Source organism: Hemiscyllium ocellatum, chromosome 9 (genome assembly GCF_020745735.1).
Source record: "Hemiscyllium ocellatum isolate sHemOce1 chromosome 9, sHemOce1.pat.X.cur, whole genome shotgun sequence".
NCBI lineage: Eukaryota > Metazoa > Chordata > Chondrichthyes > Orectolobiformes > Hemiscylliidae > Hemiscyllium > Hemiscyllium ocellatum.
This window is the reverse complement of record NC_083409.1, coordinates 85,300,018-85,322,251: the sequence shown is the minus strand read 5'-3', so window position 1 is coordinate 85,322,251 and position 22,234 is coordinate 85,300,018. Positions and strand designations below refer to the sequence as shown.

General features: G+C 40.5%; 1 protein-coding gene across 2 annotated transcripts in view; it reads right to left on the bottom strand.

Moving 5' to 3' along the window:
- Nucleotides 1–915: 915 nt before the first annotated feature.
- faah (fatty acid amide hydrolase) overlaps nucleotides 916–22,234 on the bottom strand; it is a 61,330-nt gene continuing 40,011 nt past the window's right edge. For both annotated transcript variants that reach the window (XM_060829897.1, XM_060829898.1), the window contains 7 exons: nucleotides 21,385–21,482; nucleotides 18,761–18,860; nucleotides 16,860–16,903; nucleotides 16,336–16,375; nucleotides 11,414–11,522; nucleotides 3,318–3,463; nucleotides 916–1,381 (listed from right to left, as the gene is read on the bottom strand). In XM_060829897.1, coding sequence (XP_060685880.1) covers nucleotides 1,256–1,381; nucleotides 3,318–3,463; nucleotides 11,414–11,522; nucleotides 16,336–16,375; nucleotides 16,860–16,903; nucleotides 18,761–18,860; nucleotides 21,385–21,482 — 663 coding nt within the window. In that variant the 3' untranslated portion in view covers nucleotides 916–1,255. The remainder of the gene's footprint in view (nucleotides 1,382–3,317; nucleotides 3,464–11,413; nucleotides 11,523–16,335; nucleotides 16,376–16,859; nucleotides 16,904–18,760; nucleotides 18,861–21,384; nucleotides 21,483–22,234) is intronic.

Here is a 22,234-nt window from a genome sequence, read left to right as displayed (position 1 = left end):
GGATGTCCTTGATGGCAAGGGAATCCAGAACCAGAGGTCACAGTGTAAACCATTCGCACTGAGAGGAGGAAACATTTCTTCACCCAGAGAGTGGTGTGCCTGTGGAGTTTGCTATCACAGGAAGCAATCAGGGCCAAAACATCATATGATTTCAAGGATGTGGATAGAGCACATAGGGTTAAAGAAATCAAAGGATATAGGAGAAGAGTGTGTGAATGGACCACTGAGTTGGATGATTAACCATGATCATAATGGATGGCAGGGCAGGCTTGAAGGGCCAAATGGCCTACACCTGCTCCTATTTCCTATGTTTCTATGTAGCCCAAACAGTACTTACCAGCATTTATTCTCAACTAAAGCGTCCTCCTGTCTTTCCGCATCTAAAGCCAGCATTGAGGACTAAACCAGACTTCCCAGGAACAGATGGAACACCTGCGTTTATAGTATTTCTGCTCATTCCAGAATCCTGCTAATTCAGTTCATGCTCGAGCTTTTCTTCAACATAACTCCAACCATTCGTATTTGAGAATTAAGGTTAGGCCTCAATAATTTAACAGTTTATAATCAACTTAAGCTACTTTACTAATTTTTATACATTGAAGGGACAAGCAATTAAGTGTCCAACTGTTTCAGTGAAAAATTTCTAAATCACATCAATCATTCAGTATTGTAACTGACCGAACTCAACCGAACAAAACGCCAAAAAAAAGTCATGATTTGGAGATGCCGGTGCTGGACTGGGGTGTACAAAGTTAAAAATCGCACAACACCAAGTTATAGTCCAACAGATTTAATTGGAAGCACACTAGCTTTTGGAGCTCCGCTCCGAAAGCTAGTGTACTTCCAATTAAATCTGTTGGACTATAACCTGGTGTCATGTGATTTTTAACCAAAAAAATAGAAACTGAAGCCGAATTTTAATGTTGTGGAACTAAGTACCAATTTATTCACTTTGGGATATTCTTGATTACAATATTTTGAGAGATTAGATTAGATTACTTACAGTGTGGAAGCAGGCCCTTCGGCCCAACAAGTCCACACCGACCCGCCAAAGCGCAACCCACCCAGATCCATTCCCCTACATTTACCCCTTAAATCCATAGATTATATTAATTAATCCCAAGTAGATAAAGTGCCACATTATGCAGCTAATTCCAAAAATTGTTGCTTTGTCCCCACCAAGTAGAGCAGCAGGTACATGATGGTTCAACTGGAAGCAGCTGGATTTGAAAACTTGCTCCAGCAGCTGATCTAGTTAAACAACCTTCTTCTTTTGAGTAACTCTTTCCACCTCTCTCATCAAACGCAGGCAGAGTTCATCCTGCCAAGGTAGAGCTACACATTGCACAGCTAATGGAAGACCAACAGCTCCTGATACACCCTGAAACACAGGAAAGAAAACAGATCATGTGCACATAAATGATAGCACTGTGCAGAGAGTGTTATCTTACGTTCATTACACTGCTAATGCATTAGTTAGGATAGAAAGCCATTCAATTCTCAAAACTGTGCTAGTTTATAAAGGTGAAAGGAAAACGTGAACATTAATTATATATCATTTGCCTCCCCCTCTCATACTTGTTTAGGGCTTTTTTTAAGTATGGTTAGTTACAAAATACTCTTCCTCTACCCTTGTTGTAATAAAGAGCAAAATTGCTGATTCAGCCACTTTATTCACTCTCATTCAAAGACAGTATAAATTAAACACAATTTTCATAGACAATCTCTCAGTAAACACTCCAATGTCCAGTATGCAAACTCTGTTCTCACTTACTTCGGATGAGCAGTGCAACATGCTGGTTCCTTTTTTGTTAGAAGGGATCGACCCCATATCACTGAAGAGAAAATTATCTCCTCCCAAACCCACCTTTCCCAGGCAGTACGGCACTGTGGTTAGCACTGCTGCCTCACAACGCCAAGACCCGGGTTCAATTCCCGCCTCAGGTGACTCTCTGTGCGGAGTTTGCACATTGTCCCCATGTCTGCGTGGGTTTCCTCCGGGTGCTCCAGTTTCCTCCCACAATCCAAAAATATGCAGGTTAGGTGAATTGCCCGTAGCGTTAGGTGTAGGGGAATGGGTCTGGGTGGGTTACAATTCAGCGGGTCGGTGTGGACCTGTTGGGCCGAAGGGCCTGTTTCCACACTGTAAGTAATCTAAAACTTGCATTTGAGACTACCAATTTAATGCAAGTCAGTCTTGCTGGGGTCCCCCAGACCAAAATTGTAACTAAAGATATTTTATCAATGAGGAACTCTGGTCAGGGGGGAAAAGGGTATTCCTGCCAATGGTGCCAATTCATCTAAACTTGCATCTATAGAAAATTCCAGGACATTTCAGATTGCGTATCAGTGTTGCGATTGTTAAGAAACTCAGACATACTCAAGGCACACCAAAGCAGAAGTGTACTTTGGTCTTGGCAAGTTGTGCTGGCAATGCACAGAGTAAACTCCTCTGTTTTCTATGTCCCCTCATGTGAAGTAACAATAGAATCCCAGATGTGAAAGGGTTTCTCCTCATTCCTTGCCAATTTCTTTAAATCTTTGCCTGCCTGTTCTTGATCCTTCTATAAGTGGGAACATTCTTCCCTATCTACTCTGTCCAAACTACTTAATTTTTTGAAAACCTCTATCTGCTCTCAATGCTGACTTCTCCAAGGAAAATAGTCCCAACTTTGCCAGTTTATTTAACTCTCTGCTCTTCATTGAATTAGAGCCTCATATGTCCACTCAAGAGAACTGATAGAGACTCAATTTAATGACTCATGCCTCTGTCTCAGGAAAGCAGCCAACACAAAGACCCCTCCCACATCAGTTATACTCTCTTCCATTGGGTAGAAGATACAAAAGTTTGAAAACACGTACCAATAGATATAAGAAAAAGTTTTACTCCAGTTGGATGATAACTAATAGTTAACTGCCAAGCTTCGTTTAAATTTAAACCATGTAGTTTGACCCTGCTCAAGGCATTACCTTGAGGAACAAACCAGAGAATAGCTGTCACTTTACTTATGTGTTTGAAAGAGGAACAATGTGTATACACGTTCTCTCTGTATTCAATGAATAGGCCTCTGACAATCAATAAACATAGCTTCCAAAATGTGCCATACTGCAAACCTGATTAACAATCTTACATTGATTGCCAGCGCAATTCTTAGCACATTCACTATTTAGCAAATGTTGGATACGACTTTGTTTTGAGATTTGTAAGCATGGATTATTATGTACAGTCTGTGCACATTTTTTGGACAGTGAAGAATGTTCCATTGCAGAGATTTTTGATTTAAAGCAGTTTCTTTTCCCTAATCAGGTCCACTCACCTTTTTGAAAGTTCTGTCCCAAAGATCATTACAGTAGCCAACATAGCTCTTCAAATCCTCTTCATCCTGCTCTGTTACTGTACTAACTGGCACAACACCAGCTGGGAAATTTAATAGGTTAAAAATAATCTTGTAGGAAGCTGTAGCTGTACAGAAAAGAAAACAAGAGTGTTATCGCCAATATTTTCAATTATCTTCAAGTGAATGTTAAATGGTGTTAGGAATGGTTAAAATTAGGAGATGGCAAAGTAAAAAGGGATGTCCATGAATGAACCAGAGAGAGAGAGAGAAAAAGAAAGAGAGAGAGAGAGAGAGAGAAAGAGAGAGAGTGAGAGAGAGAGAGAGAAAGAGAGAGTGAGAGAAAGAGAGAGAAAAGAGAGAGTGAGAGAGAGAAAGAGAAAAAGAGAGAGTGAGAGAGAGAAAAAGAGAGTGAGAGAAAAAGAAAGAGTGAGAGTGAGAGAGAAAGAGTGAAAGAGAGAGAGAGAAAGAGAGAGCGAAAGAGAGAGAAAGAGCGAAAGAGAGAAAGAAAGAAAGAGGTTGAGGGGTTAAAATGGAGACTACATTCATCTAGAGCGCAAAGTCGGTTTGGTTCAGAGGTCAAGGGAAGAAACAGTGAAGTTATCCTGGTGCAAACATATTTAAAATCATGCTGATGAAGTAATGCTGTGGCTGTTAAACAGCTTTCATAAAGGAAGAATGTTTTGGTTTTTAAACAAGCTCTGCTCAAACAATTTGCCAGAGCTGCAAATGATATAGTTCAGCTCAAGACAACAGCACAGGCAGAATGACATTACTGACAGCCGGGAGAAGTATATGGTGACGGTGAGAATATAGAGAACATAATGATGTTCTGAAACATCATCACCATTTTTATTTAGTTCTATAATCTAGTGAGAGAGACTCATGGTTGGTGTGTTGTCTCCCAGGTGCCAGGGTTCGAGATGTCTCTGATCGTGTTTTTGGGATCCTGAAGGGGGAGGGGGAGCAGCCCCAAGTCGTGGTCCACATAGGCACCAACGACATAGGTAGGAAGAGAGATGGGGATTTAAGGCAGAAATTCAGGGAGCTAGGATGGAAGCTTAGAGCTAGGACAAACAGAGTTGTTGTCTCTGGTTTGTTGCCCATGCCACATGCTAGTGAGGCAAGGAATAGGGAGAGAGAGGAGTTGAACACGTGGCTACAGGAATGGTGCAGGAGGGAGCATTTTGGATTCTTGGATAATTGGGACTCTTTCTGAGGTAGGTGGGACCTCTACAAGCAGGATGATCTTCATCTGAACCAGAGGGGTACCAATATCCTGGGAGGGAAATTCACTAAGGCTATTGGGGTGGGTTTAAACTAATCCAGCAGGGGGATGGGAACCTAAATTGTAGTTCAAGTATAGAAAAGGTTGAGAGTAGGGAGGTCCAAAATCATGTTTCAGGGAAGCAAGATGGCACCAGCAAGCAAGAAGTTGGTTTGAAGTGTGTCTACTTCAATGCCAGGAGCATCCGGAATAAGGTGGGTGACCTTGCAGCATGGGTTAGTACCTGGGACTTCAATGTTGTGGCCATTTCGGAGACATGGATAGAGCAGGGACAGGAATGGTTGTTGCAGGTTCCAGGATTTAGATGTTTCAGTAAGAATAGAGAAGATGGTAAAAGAGGGGGAGGTGTGGCATTGTTGGTCAAGGACAGTATTACAGTTGCAGAAAGGATGTTTGAGGACTGATCAACTGAGGTAGTATGGGCTGAAGTTAGAAACAGGAAAGGAGAGGTCACCCTGTTGGGAGCTTTCTATCGGTCTCCGAATAGTTCCAGAGATGTAGATGAAAGGATAGCAAAGATGATTCTCAATAGGAGTGAGAGAGACAGGGTAGTTGTCATGGGGGACTTCAACTTTTCAAATATTGACTGGGAACACTATAGTAAGAGTACTATAGATGGATCAGTTTTTGTCCAGTGTGTGCAGGAAGGCTTCCTGACACAGTATGTAGACAGGCCAATAAGGGGTGAAACCACATTAGATTTGGTACTGGGCAATGAGCCTGACAGGTGTTAGACTTGGAAGTAGGTGAGCACTTTAGTGATAGTGATCACAATTCTGTCATGTTTACTTTAGAAAGGGATAGGTGTATACCACTGGGCAAGAGTTACAGCGGCGGGGGGGAGGCAATTACGATGCGATTAGGCAAGATTTAGGAAGCATAGGATGAGGATGGAAACTGCAGAGGATAGGTATATAAAAAATGTGAAGCCTATTCAAGGAAAAGCTACTGTGTGTCCTGGATAAGTATGTACCTGTCAGGCAGGGAGGAAGCTGTAGAGCTCGGGAGCCATGGTTTATGAAGGAAGTGGAATCTCTGGTCAAGAGGAAGAAGAAGGCTTATGTTAGGATGAGATGTGAAGGCTCAGTTAGGGTGCTTGAGGATTACAAGGTAGCCAGGAAAGACCTAAAGAGAGAGCTCAGAAGAGCCAGGAGGAGACATGAGAAGTTATTGGCGGATAGGATCAGGGTAAACCCTAAGGCTTTCTAGAGGTACTTAAGGAACAAAAGAATGACAAGAGTAAGATTAGGGCCAATCAAGGATAGTAGTGGGAAGTTGTGTGGAGCCAGAGGAGATAGGGGAAGCACTAAATGAATATTTTTCCAACAGCATTCACTCTAGAAAACAACAATGCTGTCAAGGAGAATACTGAGATACAGGCTACTAGACTAGGTGTGGTTGAGGTTCACAAGGAAGAGGTATTAGAAATCCTGCAGAGTGTGAAAATAGATAAGTCCCTTGAGCCGGATGGGATTTATCCTAGGATCCTCTGGGAAGCCAGGGAGGAGATTGCCGAGCCTTTGGCATTGATGTTTAAATCATCAATGTCTACAGGAATAGTGCCAGAAGACTGGAGGATAGCAAACGTGGTTTCCCCTGTTCAAGGGCAGTAGAAACAATCCTGTGAGCCTTACTTCAGTTGTTGGTAATGTGTTGGAAAAGGTTATAAGAGATAGGATTTATAATCATCTAGAAAAGAATAATTTGATTAGGGATAGTTAGCACGGTTTTGTGAAAGGTAGGTTGTGCCTCACAAACCTTATTGAGTTCTTTGAGAAGGTGACCAAACAGGTAGATGAGAGTAAACTGGTTGATGTGGTGTATATGGATTTCAGCAAGGCGTTCGATAAGTTTCCCCATAATAGGCTATTGTACAAAATTCGGAGGAATGGGATTGTGGGAGATATAGCAGTTTGGATCAGTAATTGGCTTGCTGAAAGACAACAGAGGGTGGTGGTTGATGGGAAATGTTCATCCTGGAGTCCAGTTACCAGTGGTGTACCGCAAGGGTCGGTGTTGGGTCCACTGCTGTTTGTCATTTTTTTTTAAACGATCTGGATGAGGGCATAGAAGGGTGGGTTAGTAAATTTGCAGACGACACTAAGGTCGACGGAGTTGTGGATAGTGACGAAGGATGTTGTAGATTACAGAGAGATACAGATAAGCTGCAGAGCTGGGCTGAGAGGTAGCAAATGGAGTTTAATGCGGACAAGTGTGAGATGATTCACTTTGGTCGTAGTAACCGGAATGCAAAGTACTGGGCTGATGGTAAGATTCTTGGTGGTGTGGATGAGCAGAGAGATCTCGGTGTCCAGGTACACAGATCCTTGAAAGTTGCTACCCAGGTTGACGGGTTGTTAAGAAGGCATACAGTATTTTAGCTTTTATTAATAGAGGGATCGAGTTCTGGAACCATGAGGCTATGCTACAGCTGTACAAAACTCTGGTGTGGCTGCACTTGGAGTATTGTGTACAGTTCTGGTCACTGCATTACAAAAAGGATGTGGAAGTTTTTAAAGGGTGCAGAGGAGATTTACTAGGATGTTGCCTGGTATGGAGGGAAGGTCTTACGAGGAAAGGCTGAGGGACTAGAGGCTGTTTTCGTTAGAGAGAAGGAGGTTGAGAGGTGACTTAATAGAGACATACAAGATAATCAGAGGGTTAGATAGGGTGGACAGGGAGAGCCTTTTTCCAAGAATGGTGATGGCGAGCACAAGGGGGCATAGCTTTAAATTGAGGGGTGATAGATATACGACAGATGTCAGAGGTAGTTTCTTTACTCAGAGAGTAGTAAGGGTATGGAATGCTTTGCCTGCAACTGTAGTAGATTCACCAACTTTAAGTACATTTAAGTCGTCATTGGACAAGCACATGGACGTACATGGAATTGTGTAGGTTAGATGGGCTTCAGATTGGTATGACAGTTCGGCACAACATCGAGGGCCAAAGGGCCTGTACTGCGCTGTAATGTTCTGTGTTCTATAAATATACTTGTTTTTGCATGCCTCCAAAATTGCTACATCTTAATAAATCTGACTCACTGTTTATATATAATAATAGTCTGTAAGAGTGTCATTTGTGCATCTGTCAGAAAACACTTCAAACACAAGGGAAATTTGTACTTAGTTGAATGAAATCATCAGCACCGTAATGGCTTCATTGTTTATCCCAAAATACTACCTTACTGATTACTGTGCATTTTAGTTCATAAAGAAATGTCAATTTGCCCATGGAAGATGTGCATATTACTACCTGAACTCCGTCAACCTTTAATCTCAGAAACAAGTGTAATAGTCCTGTTCTAGTGATTCAGTTGAATGCCATAGATCCCACTGAAATAATCAAAGAAAATGAACAAATTCTCCAAGTTCCTCAGATCATGATACTTCACCCAACCAACACTACCAACAACAGATTAACTGGTTAATCTATAGTTATGTGACATTACTTTGTATGAATGATGGTTGCTTTAGATGTCTAAACAACAGTGCTTGCACTTGGAAAAGGAAATTCAAAGCACCAGAGATAATTCTTTTAGTTTGCTCTCTTTAAATAATTTGTCAAGATCAATGCAGTTATTTTATTTCACCACAAGTATCTCCTTGTTGCTTTCGCAAAGCAAGTCACATTTGAGTACATGCTGAATATTATGCAAACTAACAAAAAAAAAAATGAGAATTACATCAGGCTGTGCATACATGACTGAACTGTATATTTATTTTTGCCTTCATATAGAATTCCAAATGTTATTGTTCAACATGCATGTGCAAAACCATGCTCATTCCAGGCAGTTCAATTTTAGAGTGCATCTGCTCCAAAGCCAAATGTAAAATGGTTCACTTCAAGGGCAGCACAGTGGTTAGCACTGCTGCCTCATAATGCCAGGGACCTGCGTTCGATTCCTTGGCTGACTGTTTGGAGCTTGCACATTCTTCCTGTGTCTGTGTGGGTTTCCTTCAGATGCTCCGGTTTCTTCCCACAATCCAAAGGCATGCAAGTTAGGTGAATTGGCCATGCTAACTTGCCCATAGTGTTCAGGGATGTGTAGGTTAGTTGCATTAGTCAGAGACAAATGTGGAGTAATAAGGGAATGGATCTGGGTGGGTTACTCTTCAGAGGGTCAGTGTGGATTGCTGAGCCGAAGGGCCTATTTCCAAACTATAGGGATTCTATGTTTCTATTAAAGTACCCAGAAGGACCAACAGACATCCAAGTACTTTGTAGGAGTTATAGTCCTCAACAGACCTCTAAACGATCGCGGCTGTATACGTGAGCACAAGTTTGATTTTGGAGCAAATTAGCTGCCTTCGCCATAGACATTTAGCAATTAGATTTCACCTTCAAACATGACCAGGCTCCTCAAGTTTGCTCTGCCATTTGTTAATATCACGGTTGTTCCAATTGTGAGCTCAAGCCTACTTTCCCATTTATACACTTTGATTTCCCTTATCAATTAAAAACCTATCTAACTTAAACTTAGAGATATTCAATGACGCAACCTCTATTGCTCTATAGAAAAGCAAATTCTACAGACGAACACCTAAGGGGGCATTCTTAAATGAGACACTCCTTATTTTTAATTTGAGTCACCTAGTACTGGTTAATCTCATAGGAGAACCATCTCTCAGCATCAAAGTCTCCTCAGGATCTTAAATATTTAAGGTAGATCACTCCTTATTCTTTTGAACAGCAATGAATACACACTCAACCTAATCAACATTTGTTCATAACCCTTTTATTTCAAGAATTAGTTAAGTAAACTTTCTCTGAACTGCTTCTAATGCAATTTCCTGAAGTAAGGAGACCATACCAGTACAAGGTCCTCCAGATGTGGTCTCACCACAATACAACTGGAGCAATTAAATTAATTTCATATTCCATCCCCCTTGTAATAAATGCCAACATTCTGTATGCCTTCCTAAGCACTTGCCATATCTGCAAGCCTAACTTTGTAATTCATGTATCAATACACCCAAACACCTCTGTACTGAAGATGTCTACAATACTATACTGCCAAAATGGACAGGTTCCCAGATTATAGTTGATCTGCCAATTTTTTTTACCCAATCAATCAATCTACCAGACACATTATGACTACTTCACAATCTACTCTCCTCACTACTTTTGTAGTATCTATAAAATGTAGTAACAACACACTTGGTCCCTTCATCCAAATCATTGGCATACATTGTAAATAGTTGAGACTTCAGCACTGCTCCCTGTGTTACTCCAATTATTACCACTTGCCAACCCAAAAAGGATCTACTTAATTCTACTCTCTGCTTCCCATTAGCTAACTACTTAAAAGTATCCATAGCAATGGATAAGGGTGGCATGGTGGCTCAGTAGTTAGCACTGCTGCCTCAAAGCGCCAGGGTCTCGGGTTTGATTCCAGCCTTGTGGGCGACCGTCTCTGTGGAGTTTGCACATTCTCCCCATGTCTGTGTGGGTTTCCTCTGGATGCTCCAGTTTCCTCCCACATTCCAAAGATGTGCAGGTCAGGTGAATTGACCATGCTAAATTGTCTATAGTCTTAGGTGCATGGTGGGTTACTCTTTGGGGGGGCGGGGGTGGATTTGTTTGGCCAAAGCGCCTGTTTCCACGCTGTAGGAAATCTAATCTAAATCAATGCTACCCCCAATTTTCTTATTCATTCGTGGAATGTATTAGTGACCAGTCAGCGATCAGCAAAGCACAACAGCAACACTTATCACATAGCCTAAAGATTTGACTGATTTTTGGACATTATAAAAATGCATCTGACATGGGGTGCATTGGAAGTATGTGCTGATTACCATTTGGCCTATATCCCTCTAAACTCTTCTTATTCATATACCCATCCAGATGCTTTTTAAATGTTGCAATTGTACCAGCCTCCACCACTTCCTCTGGCAGCTCATTCCATACACGTACCACGCTTGGCATGAAAAAAAGTTGTCCTTTGGGCCCTTTTTAAATCTTTCCCCTCTCACCTTAAACATATGCCCTCTAGCTTTGGACTCCCCTATCCTACGCAAAAGACCTTGGCTGCTCACCTCATCCATGCCCCTTATGATTTTATAAACTTCTACGGTTCAGCCTCCGACACTCCAGGGAAAATAGCCTCAACCTACTTAGCCTCTCCCTATATTCATATCCTCCAATCCTGGCAAAACCCTTGGAAATCTCTTATGCACCCTTTCAAGTTTCACAACATCCTTCCTATCGACCAGAACGCAACGCCGTATTCTAAAAGGCCTAACCAATGTCCTGCACAACTGCAGCAAGACATCCCAACTGCTATACTCAATGCACTGACCAATAAAGGAAAGCATACCAAATGTATTCTTCACTACCCTATCTACTTGTGATTCCATCTTCGAAGAACTATGAACCTGCACCCCATGGTTTCTTTGTTTGGCAACACTCCCCAGGTCCCTATTATTAACTGTATAAGTCCTCCCCTCTTTTGTTCTACCTAAATCATTTATCTAAATTAAACTTCACCTGCCACTCCTCGACCCATCTGATCAAGTCCCTTTGTCCTCTGACATAACCTTCTTCACTGTCCACTACATCTTCAATTTTGGTATCATCTGCAAATCTACGACCCATTCGTTTTATATTCACATCCAAATCATTTATATAAATGACAAAAAAAAACTATGATCCCAGCACCGATCCTTGCAGAACATCATTGGTCACAGACCTCCAGTTCAAAAAACAACCCTCCACCACCACCCTTTGTCTCCTTGTCCTTACTGGGATTTCCCCAGAATAAAAGTATTCTGAAAAAAGGCTTATTACATACCTGTCACTTTTCCAGCATATCCGGCAATGAGGGCTGGACCTAATGCTGGGCAAATTAAGACATCAAGTTCTGCGCTTTTCCAAGCATCTATATATTCATCACAGTATGCCTAGACGAAATGAAAAACAAAATCCCGAAAACGTCCTTAACGATGACAGTGTATTTTCTAAGTGGTTTGTGCTATGACATGCAGACAACCTTACGTGCGGATTCTTGTTTTAATCTGAGACTCACCTGCTCAGTGATAAAGGGGCACATGGGTAATTTAAAGTTGCAAAAATTCACTTACTGACTCTTCTCAGTAATCAGTGAAGTAGCGTCGGGCCACGTGCACACCAGCCAGAAAGTTTTGTGAATTATTTCAACTAGGAGTCTAATTATAGCACCTCAAACCCTGAAGTTAAATTTCACAGGGCCAGTCAGAAGTCCTGTTCAAATATTCTAAGTGAAACAGAGTGATATATGCTTCACAAATGTCTAGCTGCCGGATTTACATGAGCAACTGCGATAAACATGGATAATAATACATCTGCATTTCCAAACTCATTTCAATTTGCTTCCCTTCTAATTTTCATTTTCTTAACCATCATGACCAAATACTAATTGGTTATCATGTGCAGATGAAAAACAGCAATAACAAAGAATAAAGCAAGCAGTAATTAGAGGTGGGAGCAGTAATTGAGATTTCCTACAGAAAGACCTTACTTAGTCCACTTGCTTTATAGGGGTCAACACTTAGTCTTATATTTGTGTTATACAAAGGTCCCCAATTTATGAAAGCGACTTACGAATACTCTCTCATACAGGGGTCTAAACTTAAAGACCTGACATACGAATATTGCCTGTATATGCAAACAGCTTCCTTATGTTGTCCTGCATTTTGTATGCAAGTCAGACAGATCTCATTCGCAACCCAAGGACTGCTGGTAATTTGACCCCAGAGTCCAGGTCACATTGTGGTAAATCTGACACCACACATCCTCCAAAACCAACAGTGAAGTGCCCAGAACTGATCACAGTTCTCCACACAAGGCCTAAATAGGGTTTTGTAAAGATAAAGCATGCCTTCTTCCTTCATATATTCCATCCCACTAGATATAAAGGCAGCATTCCATTAGCCTTGAGGATTATTGGCTATACCTGTTCACAACATTTTAATGATCATGTACCAGGACCTCAAAATTCTTCACACCATCAGCTATTCTAGCTTTTCACTGGTTGGAGATTGTTCTTTTCAAATATGCATTCTAGAAAGACGATCTGTCCTTGAACATTACCAAAACAAGATTCAATAACCTCAGACATGATCAGCCAAATATTCCACTTCCCATTTATTTGAAGGGAAGACTATGGTATATGTCGAGTGGATTGGTATTGTTACAGACCGAGGTCATGTTTTGGTGCAGTCACAGTTTGTTAAAAAAAATCTGGCATTAAAAATCTAATGATAATTATGAAACCATTACTAATTGTTGTAAAATCTAATTGGTTCTCTAATGTCCATTAGGGAAGGAAAGTTGCCATCTTTATTTGGTCTGCCTACATGCAATTTCAGATTCACAGCAAAGTTGTTGACTCTGAACTGCCCACTGAAATGGCCCAGCAAGCCATTCAGTTGTATCAAATGCTAAAAAGTCTCCAAAAAAGAAGAGAAATGAAATCGAAGGGACCACTTTAGAAGCACAGTTGCACGCATATCACAAAATCACATGAAATTTACGATGTTGGAGGCCATTCAACCCATTGAGGATCAAAAAATGAGGATCATTACCCAATGCCAAATCTCCTGTCCCACTCCCAGCCCATTTTATACTCTCAAGTAGCCCCCAAGTTGATGCAGACTTTTTAACCACCAAACCGAGACAGAGTCCCAGCCTCTCCCACTCCAATCTTGCTATGGGTTTCAGCCCACCTCCTGACTTCTCATCTTCTTATTCAGCTTCTTGCCTTTGGGTGAGACAGTCGGTCATTGGAGGAGCTGGAGGAACCAGTGTGGAAGAGAGGGAGTGTGTAATTGGAGGAACAGCTCAGTATTGCCGGCTTCCCTGCAACAACTGATCTGGAGTGAATTTTCATTTTCAGCAACAGTTAACAGTTTTGTTGTTGAAAGACCTAACATTTGCTGGCAGCAAGGATGATCTGACAGTTCCAATTATTTTTAAAACCCGTGGGTAAGTTATGATGCTCTCTAAAGTACAGAATCAGCAGTTTCTACTTGTTGAGAAATTTGACAGTTTTGATTTATCTTTAAAAGCCAGTCTTTTGGATCTGAAGGTCAGATGGGGAGATGTCAGTGGCTGATTTCTGAAACCCGAGTTTCCAAAAGCTTTCATTTCTGGATTCTCATTAATCGAATTCTGTTTTCCTGCTATCCTACTCATATTTGGCTACTCTAAGCGACCAGCTTATTGGCCTAGTAGCTGCACCAATCTGCCAGTCATTCAAAATAGTGATAAGTGCCCAGCAAGGTGCATTAAGCTTTGAGGCACAATGTCTTAATGATCTGGCAAAGTAGTAAGAGAGTGAGAGAGAGATGGAAGCAAATCCTACATTCAGATCTCAGGACTTCATGGGTAATCCTGCTCTGCAAGTCTGCAGGTTGAGAATCAGCCTCTTCAGGCTCAATGCGATCAATGCTATACAAAACCCTGTATAAATGTCATCCCCTTTCAAAGGCAAATAATAATACTCTCCAAGTTGAAGTTGCCCCCCCCCCCCGCCACAATTCTTTCAGCTCATCCCTTATATTCCATATGTTCTGGTGATACTAAACCCCTCTACTATAAGCATTCAACCTTGCCATTAAAAACTGGTCCCAGCTTAGTTTAGGTTCATCAACGCCCAGGGAGTTACTACTAACCTGAAACTTAAATTGGACTTAATCCTAACCCTTCCTGAAATCACCAGCTACCAGAGGCTCTGCCTCCCCTGCACAAGATAAGTAGTACCTAAGAAAAAAGCAATAAGAAAATATTCAAGTCTGAGACTGTCACCTGTGATGATCTTTGACATTGGTACATTACTCGGGGAAATCAAACAATTTACTGCTTTCTCAGGCAACATTCCTTTCCTTCATAGGGAGAAATACAAGGTTCCCATTTATTAATTACTTCTCAAGCACTGATTGAGGCTATGAACTCATTTCCTGGAAATTTCTCAGTCGGTATCTCTATTACATTGTTGTTTACCAGATTAACTTGATTTCTTATAGTCATCATATATAGATATATAGCACAGTCCCTGCCCTCCCAGCCAATGGCTGATGTTGAGCTGAGGAAGGGGAGGGAAATGTTGATCCACGCCACTGCTGACTGCTGTGGAGCAATGTTAAATGGGCTTAAAGTGAGGCACCAGAAGGAAGACTGCTCTAGACAGCTACAGGCCAACCAATGCCCAGTAGCTCTGCAGTCCTAATAGCACCAGGGCTGAGCACTAGCCACAGCTAGAACTACCGGCAGTCACAACAAAGTGCGGTCTAGAGAAATGTGGGGCTGGGTTAGATGGGAGGTGATGGTGGGTAGGAGAGGGGGAGTTAAAATGAATGGTTTGATCTTGAGGGGAATTCCTCAACTGGTATAGACACCCAAAAGAACCCTCTTGACCAGTATCAATCTGCAGCAAACATTGTCAGGATACAAAAAAACAAATTGCTGGAAAAGCTCAGCAAATCTGTGAAGAGAAATCATTTAATGTTTCGGGTCCAGTGAGTCTTCCTCAGAACTGATAGTAGCTAGGAAAATGGTCAGTGCTTATACCAAAGCAAGGGTGTTGGGAGGGGTTAAGGAGTAAACGATAGGTGGGGATAGAGCCCAAAGAGAAAAACAGTTGGACAGACAAAGGAGTGGATAACCATCTACCTGGGAGGGAGAATAGCTGCTAATGGAGACTGTTAGTGGCTAACAATGGATTAAAATTAAAATTAAAATTATAATTAACGAAGTGATCACAGGGCCTGATATGCGGGGGCTGGGGGCTAAGCCACAGGGGAGTTCAAGGCCCAAAGTTATTGAGCTCAATACGGAGTCTGGAAGGCTGCAGGGTCCCCAAGCGATTTACTTTACCCAAATACTTGCCGGTCTCTGAAATTCTAGAACTCAAAAACAGGTAAAGAGAGGTTATGGATATGAAAAAAAGTACTGATAGTATCCAAATATTGACAAACAGTAAATATTCAGACATCTTTCATTACAAATGAATAATTATATGATTCCAGTGATCTAACTGGTCTGCTTCAACACACTAAACTATTGTTTGCCACTAACAGTCTCCATTCACCCTCCCAGTCAGGTCATTATCCATTCCTTTGTCTGTCCAAATGTTCTTCTCTCTCTCTCTCTCTTTGGGCTTTAGTACCTATTGTTTAATCCTTACACCCTCCCCTCACCCTATCTTCTGCATATAAAGTGACATCTTTCTAGCTACCATCAGTTCTGAGGAAGAGTCATGGGCCCAGAAACGTTAACGCTGATTTCTCTGCACAGATGCTGCCAGACCTGCTGCATTTTTCCAACAATTTCTGTTTTTATTTTAGACTTACAGCATCCGCAGTTCTTTCAGTTTTATTCTGTCAGGATATCTGTTGGCAGAGGCCTTCTTCTGTTTCAGAAAAACTAGCAATTCACAGTAGGATGACCCTGAAGCAAACATTTATTTGGCACATAAGGATCTCAAGAGGCCAAGGACGAAGCAGATGCTTAAAATCTGAGATAAGTATGAAACAACGGGTAGGTCACACATTTCAATTTAGGAATCTTGCCCCTTTCAAACCCACCTGTGGTTAAAATCTCGTCCCATGCATCAGAAAGTGCATTTCCAAACAAAGTCACAAATCCTCTAAGGCTTCTCATTAACTGACATTTAAAAACATCGAAAACATAAGCAATAACTAAGCAACATCTTAAATATGCTGAAGTGAAATTCACCTGTCTTGCAATATGCTGTTCCCACAGTTCATAGATTGATCTAAAAGAACATAGAAAAATGCAAGCAATTTACAAAATAGAAAGACACAAGAAAAAAGGGAAATAAAAGGTTTGAATTAACTGCATTCATTGTAAATTTGGAATACTCTAATATTACCAATACGGTTTTAAAAAAAAATCAGCAATTTTAAATAATTGGAACTATTCAAAATCAAAATGTTCCTTTGATAATTTTGAATTTTACAATTAATAGTCATCAATCACTCTGAGCCACACTAAAAGGAGTGGTTTTAATTTACTACAACAGAGGGACTGATCATTTAATAGCAGGCATTCCTCTGTTATCAGGCAGAGGTACTGGACTTGCAATGTACAATCCAGAGCAGTTTGAGAGAGTGCAGGTGGTTTCTAAAAAGATATTTCTAAAATAAATTATCACCATACTCAAAAGACAAATTCATAACCAAATTCATACAGAATACAAAATCAAAATAAGGACCGAATAAAGCTGCTCAAACCTTTACCTTACTCCACCCAAACACTTGACGGTCTCAGAAATTCTAGGACTCTAAAACAGGTAAAGAGAGATTATAGGTATTAAGTAGTAGTACTGATAGCAGCTAAACATCGAAACCAAACAGTAATTATTCAGACGTACTTCATTACAAACTAACAATTATTTCAATCCAGTCTAAATGTCGTTTCAATAAACAGAGTTCCTAAACTGCCCTAGGAATCAAACAAGAATGTGATAGATTGGAACATTATTTGGGAAACAAAACAATGTCAAAGATTGCCACAGATAATGGTGACAATCTCCAGGATTTTTTTTTCCCCTTGGGTACAAGTTATCTAGTGCAGGGGAGACAGATGCTCTGGTAGCTTGTGATTTCAGGAAGGGTGAGGACTACTCAAGGTGATGTGACTGTGGCAGAACTGGCTATGAAGATATTTGTACGCTGGGTACTATAGTCTGTTCTAACCCAAATTGTTGGATGACAATAGAAACAGGAGTGGAGACAGAGGAGTATGGAGTAGTCAAACTTTAATAATTCCACAGTGATTTTTGAGCTAATGGTGCGGGATGGGAAGGAAAAGGGGATAACTATTGAATAATTTACTAAAACTGTATGGAGATCAACCTTACTGATAGTAATTCCAAACTGTTGACAATAGCTCCGCCAGCTGGTTATTCTTGTTGTGAGTCTAGAGTAGCATAATGAGTAGACTGTATATGTTAAAATTATAATTTTTATTATAAGTTACATTATTAATAGTATATATGGAACACCTTAATTCACTTATCCATAGAGATAATAAAGATCCCTTATTTCACCAACTTATTATTCTTAAAATACTGCAAGGTCTAGCTTTGCATACTCCATAACTAAACCTATTCAAGTGTTGATCTTCGTTAAGAATTGTGATTTCCTTTTATTACATTGAACAAGTTCCTTCATGTTACTATCAGAATTTAAAGTCGTATTATGGGGATTTAGTTCTTTCAAATCCTATATCTATCTCTCTAGAGAAGCACTTCTCAAGTGCTTCCTTTCAAAACTAAAAGTAAATTTAATCTCTTCATCCCTCCCTCACAAATCAGTCCTTTGACACTAGAGACCGCTTAATAAACTGCCTCCAAATAGTTCATTTAATGGTCCCAAGTGGATCCAATATACAAGCCGTGCTCTGCTCAAGAAATTTGATGTGCACTGCCTGCAAGGGCAGTAGAGATGGGAAACTTCTCAATTTTTTTTTAGAAAAGTACACAGATGAGACTTGAAATGTCACAACATTCAAGAGTATGGGCCAAGTGCTGGAAAATGGGCTTAGTGCAGATAGGCTGGCACAGACACAGTGACCCAAAGGACTTCTTCTATCCCTCTGAGATTCTCAAACTTAGAGTAGACTGGCCTCGCTGTCATGTTCAACATTAAAACAGGCATGAATTCAGTAGAAAGGTTCACAGCAGAGTTAAGAAAATCATCACGCGAATGGCAACAGAAATGATTTGTACCTCTGCCTTAATGGTTCGAAACACAATTTGGATAGCTATTGCTGTTGGCATTAGGAAAGAGTGCTTTTTTTGTAATTAATCATTTTGTTCATGCTTACTGGACTGAATTTCACAATTTTTGTCCTGCAGCCCCACTTATTTGATGGACTAATCGACAGAAATCCCAAATTTCTCTCTTCAATATATCGACCCTGACATATGACCTCTCACAATCTGGCAGTCTCTGGACCAACAAAGGCCCAATTCCAAGGCTGCCATGTTAGGGAGGTACAACTGGTATTTGCAAAGCAAAATGTCAATTCCAATTTTTTAAAAAATGCATCCCATTTTTATATTTTTCTGCAAGATCTCATTAAGTTAGATTATTTATTTTTAAAAATTAGCAAATTTGGGTGATGGTTTACTTACAAATGGCTTCAGAAACATGTACAGGATCTTCTTTAGTACTTTAGGCACTGTGTTTACAAATAACAGATCTTTCAAAGTCGAATCGATGATGTCTCCTTTTCTGAAAAGTACAAGTAACGTAAGAGCTAGTCGCATTGACTGGTTTTCATATGAAAGCATGTGATAACATTGTTGAGGAAGATCAGTGGGACAAATCTTTGTACCCATCTGAGTTACATCCTGTGCCACAGTGTCAAATTCCCGTGCACGCACAAATCATGACTTTGTTACACATATCTGCCAACTTACCAAGTAAAGACTCAACTTTCAACTAAAATAACAACCCTGATTAAAAGTATATCACCAAGTAATAAGCATCGTGGTTTCTCAAGTCTCTCATCAGTCTTCCCTGACAAAATTCTAAGGAGTCAATACTATAATTTACTCTTGCTTTTAAACTTTTTTGCTAAGAAGTGTACAAAAGCAATTCAAACAATATTCTAAAAATACCTTCACATTTTGCTTCTGTATTCAGTGCCTCGAGAGCCACTAATCTATATTAACTATCTAGATGTCCATCATGCCTGGTCTATATCCTCTTTGGCAAATTTGCCCTATTTCCCAGCCTCCATTATAGTGCCATCAGCAAAGTACAACACTGTTCTCACAAATCCGAAGACAGGATCATTAATGGATATCATAAATAAGATTAGTTCTAATACCAGTCTCTGTGGAGTATCTCCCACCACATCTTCACAGTTCATGATACAAGCTTTGTCCATACAATTGGCTTTCTGTCCTCCAAGCTATCGTGCTATGTGTATAATCATAATCCCTTTATTCCATTATTTTTGCTGTAAGCTTCTTAGCTAATAACTGCACTGCAAAAATCCACAGAAAATAATGAGTTGCCACAATTCCCGCAGCTAATAATCTTCATTAAACTTGAAATATTGCAGAGAGTTCTGGTCACCACACTACCAGAAGGATGCTCATGCCTTGGATTGGGGTACAGAAAAGGTTCACTAGGATGTTGCCTAGTAATGGGGGATTTTAGCTATGAAGAAAAGTTTGATAGACTGGGTTTGTTTTCCCTGGAATAGAGGTGGTTGAAAAGTGATGCGATAGACTTTCATACAATTTTGAATGACATGGATAGAGTGGAACATATGAAGTTGCTTCCCATGGTGGAGGGGGTCACAGAGGGGTGTGGGGTGTGGGGTGTGGCTGACAAGTTTTTCACACAAAGGCTGGTGAGTGCCTGGAATGCGCTACCAGAGGAGGTGACAGAAGCAGACACAATAGCAGCATTCAAGAAACACCTGAATGAATACATGTATAGGAAGAGCTTGGAGGAATATGGATCCTGTAAGTGAAGATAGTTTTAGGATGAAAGGGCAAAATGTGTCAGTGCAGTCTTGGAAGGCCGAAGGGTCTGTTCCTGTGCTGTATCGTTCTTTGCTCTTTACGTCACAAAGAGTTCTACATTGTGGAATTCAATTTTATCTGATCAAGCAAATGCAAAGTAATGCAGATTCTTGGAACCTGAAAATGAAAACTAAACATTCTGGGAAATATTCAATAGGTCAGGCAGCATCTGTGGAGAGAAAGAGAGTTAAATTTTTCAGAGTGATGATACTCCATCAGAATTGATGAAAGGCTGAAATGTAATAAGTTTGAAGCAAGTGAAAGGCAGGATGGGTGGATTTAGAGAAAGACAAGAAAAGGGACAGTTTGTGATAGGGCAGAGGGCAGAAAAAAGTAAATATTAAAAATAGTTTAGTGGTAATTGGTAAAAGTCAATACAAGGCAACCTCTGTTATCCGAACATCAATTATTCAAATTTTGAATTATTTGAACAAGATCTCAAGGTCCCGATAATCGAGGTCGCCCTGTAAATAGAAGACAATTCCAAATGAGAAGCAATGAGCTTGGTAACAGCAATCTGAATTTACAACAAACCAAATAAAAGATACGAGAAAAAAAGGAACCAGCAAAAAAAAAACAAATTGAATGGAGGAAGTGGTCATGATCTAAAATTGCTGAACTCATTGCTGAACCCTTAACACTGTAAAGCCAAACTGAAACATTAGGTGGTCTACCCAGAGCTTGGGTATGCTTCACTGAGCATGCCAAAGACAAAAGGTCAAAAAAGGAAAAAGTTGGAAGATTCACAATTAACTTGTCATACTCTGGGTTGAATGTTATATTACATGTTCTGGTAAATTGTCAGCAATTGAATTAAATCTAAGATTTGGGACTTTCCTAGCCCCTCTGTTTTATTTATTGAAGAAAAGTCTCACTTGTGCCATCCATTAGGACATCTTTTAACACTATGTTGAATTTTCTTTAAAAACAAAAGGAGTCACAACTATTGATCACAATCCTTACAACTTTGATTCCTGCAACTGTGTAACTTTTATATTTTCATTCATCCTGACCTATGCTGTTTCAGGAGCAAAGTACCAACTAAGGTTGGGTGATGGTCAGTTATGTTAACAAATCCATAACTACCAAGAAACAGACTGTAGCAAATAACAAAGTAATTGGTAATATGTAAACTTTAAAAACAACCTGACAAAAGTGCAATGTTAAAATTCTACTGAAAAGAAATTTCATTGACTTTTCACTAAAATGAGACTTACAATTTTTCAAAAAGTGTAGAGCCACCATCAGCTGACATTCCATTTATAATAAGTTCATTGAGTGTAGATTGAGTTCTCAGAGGTTTGAAGGGAACCAGCTGAAAAGGAGAGAGAACATTTAGGATACAAGAACAATAAAGGATAAAAATTTAATCTGAAAGTAAGATGCCAAGGTGGTGGCACAGTAGTAATGTCACTGAATCCAAAAGGCTCAGGCTAATGCTGTGGGGTCAGGGGTAAATTAAGGGATGAAAGGTCACTTCAGCCAAGCGAAATGTACATCTTGTAGTATGCGTGAAGTTACCGACACAATGGGCCTCCCAGAAGAACACCTGCAGGAAGTGTCATTGCCCACACAAACTTGAGCTCCAGGAACCTGCATCTGTGAGGTAGACAACAACGTAGGTGGAATGTTTAGTGAAGTGGTCATCTTGCAGATTAGACTGTTCAGAATTGGTGACTGTCAGGCAGTATAAATCAGTATAGGACCCAGGCAGACAGACAATGTACCCTGCATGTGGCATGCTTTCAAATTGGTTCCATTAAAAAGATACTGAGAGAGTGATAGTTCCTCAGGAGAGTGCAACCAGAGCCAAGTCACTGGTGCTTCGGCAGGGGGGGGGGTCCCCTATTCAGATGTAGGCAAGGTGGAAGGTAATGAAGGAGAATAGAAGGTCAATAATGATAAGGATTCCACAGTCAGAGAAACAGACACACATTTGTGTGACTGTTAAAGTGGATCCAGGATGCTATGTTATCTCCCTGGTGCCAGGATAGCATATGTTATGGAATGGCTGCAGGATCTTCTATTTAGGTAGAAATGGGAACGAGGTTTGAAAGCAGATTTCAG